The sequence below is a fragment of the Mastomys coucha genome, unplaced genomic scaffold (assembly GCF_008632895.1).
Source record: "Mastomys coucha isolate ucsf_1 unplaced genomic scaffold, UCSF_Mcou_1 pScaffold23, whole genome shotgun sequence".
In the NCBI taxonomy this organism is placed as follows: Eukaryota; Metazoa; Chordata; class Mammalia; order Rodentia; family Muridae; genus Mastomys; species Mastomys coucha.
This window is the reverse complement of record NW_022196906.1, coordinates 63984814-63992564: the sequence shown is the minus strand read 5'-3', so window position 1 is coordinate 63992564 and position 7751 is coordinate 63984814. Positions and strand designations below refer to the sequence as shown.

General features: G+C 40.3%; 1 protein-coding gene across 3 annotated transcripts in view; it reads right to left on the bottom strand.

The window, feature by feature from the left end:
* The window catches only part of Ice2 (interactor of little elongation complex ELL subunit 2), a 40864-nt gene extending 33344 nt beyond the window's left edge, over positions 1-7520 (bottom strand). For all 3 annotated transcript variants that reach the window (XM_031343817.1, XM_031343818.1, XM_031343819.1), the window contains exons 1-3: positions 7372-7520; positions 6310-6451; positions 4831-4935 (exon numbers count right to left, since the gene is read on the bottom strand). In XM_031343817.1, the coding sequence (XP_031199677.1) occupies positions 4831-4935; positions 6310-6332 (128 nt within the window). In that variant the 5' untranslated portion in view covers positions 6333-6451; positions 7372-7520. The remainder of the gene's footprint in view (positions 1-4830; positions 4936-6309; positions 6452-7371) is intronic.
* Between the last annotated feature and the right edge of the window lie 231 nt (positions 7521-7751).

Sequence of the window (7751 nt, the reverse complement as noted above, 5' to 3'; positions counted from 1 at the left end):
AACCAAGCCTCAAACAAACAAACAAAAAACACAAAGAAAAAAATGTCCCCACATGCAGACTAAAGGATTTAGGAAAGGCACTAGGAAAGAAGGAGATCAGAGAGCTTTTCGAGAACCTCTCTCATTACAAGACACATGTACTCCTCACAGATACACAAGATCAATCCTGGAGGAAGGAAGAAACTTCCAAAAGGTGGAATGTGAAAACAGGATACCAGAAGAGAACATGCAGCACAGACAGAGAGGCCTGTGTTCCTTGGGGGCTCTGTCATTGTCCACTCTGCTCTCATTATGAATCCTAAAAGAGGTTGGAGAGATGACTCAGTGGTTCAGAGCTGGCTGATCTTGCAGAAGACCCAGGTTCAATTTCTAGCATTAACATGGTAGCTCAAAACTGTCAACTCCAGCTCCAGATGATCTGTTCTCTTCTGGCATCTGTTGGCACCGTACATACATGGTACATAGACATGGCAAAACACAAATGCACATCTTAAAAAAAAATCCTCAAGAGCCTTGAAGATAGGCCCTTAAGAAACTAACGTGGCCAGACAGTGGTGGCACACGCCTTTAATCCCAGCACTTGGGAGGCACAGGCAGGCAGATTTCTGAGTTCAAGGCCAGCCTGGTCTACAGAGTGATTACCAGGACAGCCAAGGCTATAAAGAGAAACCCTGCCTGAAAAAAAAAAAAAGAAACTAACATGTAAATTTACATTTACTAGGTTTAGTGACTTTGTGACTTTCCCTGATACCATAATTTATATAAATTGAGATATTAAACAATTACATGAAAAATAAAAAACAGAACACTATGCTACTTTAAGGAGTACAAATGTTAGCAGTTTACTTTGAAAGGTGTCCAAACAAGGTGCAATGAGATTGAAAAGGATTAAAGGTAGATAGACAGACAAGTGAATTTAATAATGTGTTCACAGAATCCAAGAGTTGGATATAATGGTATTCCTTGCTAAAGTTCTAACTTTGCTGTGTTTGAATTTTTTTCTCTACAACAGTGTTCTTCCACAAGTTCTATGATTTTGAATAAATTTCAGGTTAGCTTGAACAGACTTAGCCTTGCTCAATTACTAAGAGTAAGAACTTGTACAAGGTGCCTTCTAGTCCCCAGATTCTTTCATTCCCTATTCCTCTGTGACTCTGGAACACAAGGTAACCACCATCCTGAGCAGTAATCTACATCATGCCATAGCTCTGCAAGCATGAGCAGATAACTTTTCTTCCAGTGTGATGAGTGATTTAACACAGATCCAGAGTGGTACTACTGCCTATGCCGATGTGTAAGATACTGAAATTTGTTTTGAAATCAAATACCTGTTAATCTGATTGTGTGGGTGGGTATTTTCTCAGATTATGGGACACTTTGTCAGTTCTCAGGCACCATCCATTTGTCCTAAACTGAGGATTTGTGTACAAAGATCTTCCTGAGACTCAGTCTGTATTTGAATCTCGAGTTAGTCAGAGATCCTTTTGTTGCTCACAGGTTTGAACTGACATTAAAGAGACTGGTGTCGATCCACTTTCAAGATTTTTGTTATAGATATTGGACTCTTGGAATTTTTTTCTTCAGGAAGATAAAGCCAATGGGTTGTATTAATAATGCTCCTGTTTATTCTACTAAGAGTACACTGTCTTTAGTCATGACTGGGCATTGTGCTCATTGTTGGGTGTTGTACAACCATCTCAAGGTTGTGCCTGGAGCCATTGTTGGAGATTTTTGTTGAGTCACCATCTAGCAGTTTTGCAGAATTATTATTGAGCGATTTTGCTAAGTCATCTTTTGTTAATTTTTGTTAAATTTTGTTAAGCTATATTTCAGATTCACCACCTGGCATTTCTGCTGTGTTGTCATTGAATAGTTTTGTCAAGTTACCCTTGGGGTTTTCCTGAGCCATCGCTCAGCAATTTGTTGAGTTGTCTTAGGTAGGGTTTCTATAGCTGTGATAAAACACCATGACCAAAAGCAGCAACTTGGGGAGGAAAGGGTTTATTTAAGATTACAGTTTCATATCACAGTTCATCACTGAAGCAAATCAGGATAGGAACTCAAAGAGGAAAGGAACCTGGAGGCAGGAGCTGATGCATGGAGTAGTTTTGCTTACTGGCTTGCTCCTCATGGCTTGTTCAGTCTACCTTGTTATAGCACCTAGGAACACAATCCCAGGGGAAGCACAGCCCATAGTTGAGTTGGGCCCTCTCACATCAATTATCAATCAAGAAACTGTACCATAGGCTGCCCATAGGCCAATTCAGCAGAGGCAATTTCTCCAGGTTTCCTCTTCCAAAATGGCCTTAGCTTGTATCAAAATGGCATTTAACTTGCAAGTACACTGAGGTACTTGGCCTTTTGCTGACCCATAGGTTAGTGGTTTCTGCTCAGTCCTTAGACATTTTTGAGGAATCACTTGTGAGTGTTTTGGTACATCCTTTCTGGGCACTGTGCTGACTTTGCACTCTGGAGGCTTCCCTTGAAATTTTACAAGCAATAACATGGGACTTAGTTCAGGGCTCTTAGCAATTCTTCAGGGCTATGGCTTGAGCATAGCACCAGACTATTTCTCCTTTGGTCTTAAGGACATTTTAAATAAAAGGAAAAAGATGTAAAGGTTGATAAACATTATTTGGTTTAAAATAATCAAAGGTACTAAATGATTGGAAAGTTTTAAAAATTAGTTTATCATCAGAAAATGATAAAAACTGAACATCAATAGCAGCTTTAAAACATCCACAGATGCATGTATATGCATTTAACTTTCTAAAGCTGACACTACCAAAGACATTAATAAAGACTTCATGTTTTAAATAGCAATCTGGTAGGATCTATCAAAACAAATGCTCATGTATGCTTTACTCAGAAGTTATCGAGGTGCAGTATAATAATGTGTGGGGAGGCGCAGCTGCCACCCTATATACATGTATTTTGAACACCTGGTTTCCAGTCAGAGCAGAGAGCATTGATAATCAAGCCCTTAGTTGGAGAAGCTGAGTGCCTCTAGTTTGTGATGCAAGCTGGCATGAATTCCCGTAGCCTATCATGCTTTGCCACGTAGTTGATGCTGATTGGGACCAGGGAAAGTATTTAACCCACAAGGGCTGTGGGCTGGAGAGAGACTGGAGAGAGTAAGTAACTATGTAGAATTAGGGCTGGTGATGGGATAGAAGAGTAAGTATGGGATATAGAAGAGTAAGTATGATAGATAGGAGTAAGTATGTAAGGATAGAAGCAAGATGTAGGAATAGAACTAAGAATAGGAATAGGAGTAAGTAGAAATAGTAATAAGTAAGATGTAACTAACAAGCTGTAACTAATAAAATGTAAGTAGAAATAAGTAAGATGTAACAAGCAAGATTACAAGGATCCTAATTAAACTGCATGGAGAAGGGCTTGGTGTTTGCCTCCTTACTTCTAACTGGGCGGGTAAGGCGGCTTACAATAATGCATACTACCATAACTTCTATTATATAAAAAAAGGAGGGTATTTTGATGTGTGTAGTAGAAGACACAAAAACACACACATTTATTATAAACTAAGTCATGCCCACAGAAGCATCCTTGATTCTCAATGGTTTGGATTCAATAGACTAGGTTGAGCATACAAAACTAGTATTTCTTATGAGTTTACAAGTAAGTCTAGTGATCAGGCACTGTAGAATCATGAAGATGAAGATGGCTAAGGAGTCTGAGAAATACTATAAAACCAGAGACCCAGAAAGAAATCTGAGTGAAAGAGCTCCACTGTCAAAGCTCACTGATCATGCCATAGGAGTATTTTTAGAAAGCAACTTGTTCCTTTTTTTGAATCATCTGCTGATTTGCCTTAAATTGATGTCTCATCTACCTATACTTAACTATTGCTGTGGAAGGACCACCACAATTGTGTTAATGTTTGTTATCCGCCTTATATGTTTATCATTCCTCACTTCTTGTCAGCACATATACACCTCTAAAGTAGTGTAAGTTCAAAGGAAAGAAGAGATAACAGAACAGAATGTGGAGGGGATTATTTAAAACAGAAATTTAAGTATATTCAAACGTTGATCAAAAGCAAGAGAAAATGAAGACAGAAGTGTAAGTAGAATAACAGACTGAGAGAACACAGAGAAGGTGGAAAAGGTGGGGAGAGAAAGAGTTCTTCCACTGTAAAAGCTCACAGGATCACAGAAGATCTAAGCTTCTTTGCAGGAGGTCTCTAACTCTCTATCTCTGGTCTCCAGAGTAACTCACAACAGAACAAACACAGTGAATCAAAAAAGGAAAAGGGGATGCTACAGCATGAAAGCAGGAAGACTTGCTGAGTAGTCACTTTTATACCAGAGAAGGAAAAATTCTTGTGACAATTTGGTACCATCTACTAAATATACACATATTTAAAATCTATACATCTATAAAATATACACATAGTCTGACTAAATTTGTATGACTTTACCTTATAGAAATAACTGCAGAATTTCTCTAAAAATTTCCACACAGGACTTGCTACAGGAATTTAAAGTACATATATAAAGAATAAGCAATTATTAATTAAGACTAAGGGTAAAATATTATATATACATGAAAAAATACAACACTGATTTTTAATGATAAAATTATATTATATTTTATGGTGTTCTGAGGTAATTACAACTATGATCTCATTCTGTGTATAGAAATACACAGCTGTGTGTGGTGTGGAGAAAGGTAAATATCAAAGTGTTATCAGTAGCTTTCTTCTATTTTTCACATTATAATTTGAATGTTTACTAAGATAGTCATAAAATTTCAGTTATTAGAAAAACAGCAATGAAATGCAAAAGTAAATAACCAAATGAACATTACCTGTTGGACAAAATATAGAGTTCTTTTAAACTTGGAGCCATGGAATGATCTTTATAATTTTCTGGAGAGAAAAACGCTTTAAGGCCATTTTTGGGTGTACAATCCCTGTGAAATAAAGTAATTTACTTGTATTTGACAATTCAAAATCTCATGTTAGACAAAGAAGCATAATGTTAGAGCTCTAATTTATGACCTCTACCCCAGCTTTTCCCAAACAATCACCTCCTAGCCAGTTTAATTCATGTAACAGATCTTGTGTATTTACATGTTTTACTTCTTAGACAACTTTAAGATTGGGGCAGTGTGAAATTCTCAAGCTCCAATAGCCTATTTTTCTGTAGTATAGAAATAAATTTCAGAAGCTTGAACATTAAAGGTGGAACAGAATGACATATAATCAAGGGTATGTCAGGGATAGGGCTCACCTCTGACCATGAATGGTAACGTTAAAAATGTAACAACTTGTTTTTGATTTGTGTACTATTGTGCCAATTGAAAATACTGGCCCTCCTATTTATTGTTAACGATTTGACTTGTTAAATGGAATAAATGACAAGTGTTTCCCATCTCTGAAGTGATAAATGAGTTCTATAACATCAAAATTAGTTTGAGATTAATACAGCCAATGTTACATCAAAATTAGTTTGAGATTAATACATCCAATGTTGGTTAAATGAAAGAAATAAAGAACTGAAATACTGAGATTAACTAATCTAAGGATTAATCTGTGAGAATGGAGAATGGAAGCTGTAACATTTCAAAACCACTTTGGTTTCACAGTGCCAGAGGTGTATGAGCACATTTGCACAGCTGAGCATGGTGGAACACACCTTTAATCCAGCACTCAGGATGCTGAGGCAGGTGGATCTCTCTGAGTTCAAGGCCAGACTGGCCTCCATAGTGAGCTCTAGGTAAGCCAAGGTTACATAGAGAGACTCAGCCCCCCACCCACCCCAAAATATCCCGTTATAATTGAGGCTTATTTGTTATGGTCAATGGTGCTTGAGTGAAGGAATTAAACTGAAATGTTGACAACAATTTCTGCACCTCTTCTCCACAAGAAAACTATAATCACGATATGAAATTATAACTAAGAACCTGAGTGTTGAGTTGTCATTTTAGGAATTGAAATTGGTCAGCTAAGGGACTAGAGAGATGGCTCAAATGCTCTTCCAGAGGTCCCGAGTTCAAAACCCAGCAACCACATAGTGACTCACAACCATCTGTAATGAGATCCGATGCCCTCTTCTGGTGTGTCTGAAGACAGCAGCTACCATGTACATAAAATAATAAAATAAAATCTTTTTAAAAAAATCGGTCAGCAATAACTCAACAAGCTTGGTATATGAATAGGGTAATTTCTGAGACCCTGGGGTTTAAAAACTGTAAAATCTCTACAGGCCAGAAATCTCTCTTCCTAAGATACCCACCATCCCAGGCTCATTCCTCCACAGTGGATCGAGAAGAGGTCCAACTCACCAGTTCAGCCTTGGTTCACTCATGGTTATGCTAGAGCTTATCTTCCTAGAATTCTCTTTCACTCTAGCCCACAATTACTTCAGTCTGGCAGTGAAGGCTCCCAGAGAGTGAGGATCGGATCCTTCCTAGAATCTACATTCAACTGAAGAAAAACAAAAGGTCAAGTTCAAACCTATATTGACAGGTGAGAGGAAGCTTTGCTTAATTAACACCTACTCTTCGCTGACTAAAACACACAGGCAGGCAGAAGGGTTCTTTGTAGCAAAGATGACACTGGAGTCTGTTCCCTTTAACTTATGCAAGGAGTGTTATCCCCAACATTAGCTGACTCAATAAGAACCAAAACCAGAAGGGCTTACCCTATGGCAGAGCTGTCTTCCCTTTACCTCACTCCCTTACTACCAATATAAACCTTGTTTCCATTTCCTCTAGTTTATATATACATACATATATGTGTACACATACACACACAGTTATGGGGGCAGTATATGATAGGCAATGCACACAGAAAGGGCTCTCCGGATCCCAAGGACTTTGTCCCTTTCAAAGAGAACTTTGCATTTCTGAACTCAGGTGCGAGCAACTCCAGAAAACAATTCACGGGCACCCTTAGGGGTGTCATCGGAATTACAGCTGTAGCTTGACTTCTTCCCACTGGGTGCCTGTCCTGTCACCCCGTGCGGCCTTGAGATACTTAGGAGCCAAATGCAGGAATTGGCCTCTGGGTACCTGTGGCTTCCCTCTGCACCTACCTACCTCTCTTTTCCCCTTAGTGTGGGGCTGAGGGGGAGGGGAGGGAGGGGACAGTGAACGCCGTGGGAACTGCCGGGAAGCAAAGGAAGACAAAAGTATCGGGGAAGGAGAGGGGACAAATGAGGAAAGCCACTTAGGACCCGTGAGAGAAGCCACCGAGAAAGACACGTGAGGAAAGCCGCCGAGGAAGGCCTGTGAGGAACAGTCCGGTGAGGCGCTGCCTCACACCGGGGTCGCCATGTTCCCTCTCCCACCCCTCGCGTCCCCGACGAGCCGCAGTCCGCGCACAGCCACCGCCTTTCCGCCCACCTCAGGGTCCCAAGAGGCTCTGGCCCCGAGAAAAGCCGCCGTTTTCACACACGTTTGGCTGAACTCACGGCTGCACGCCTAGGAAGGCCTCTTTTAAAAGCCCCGAGGGCGCCCGCACGGCTGCGCGTGATGACGTCACGCGAGCGCCGCGGGAGGGCCCTGCGCGCTAATGCCCAGGAAGGACTGGCCGCAATGTGAGGGGACCAGGTAGACCGGGCTGTGACTTCAGGCTTCCCACATTCTGATCCTGACTCTTAGTTTTTATGTGTGTGCTTGATTTTCGTCTGTCTGTCTTAGAGATAGTGTCTCAAGTAAGCCAGGTTAGCTTTACACATCCTATGTACTACAGCTAAGGCTAACCTTGAACTTCTCATCCTTGT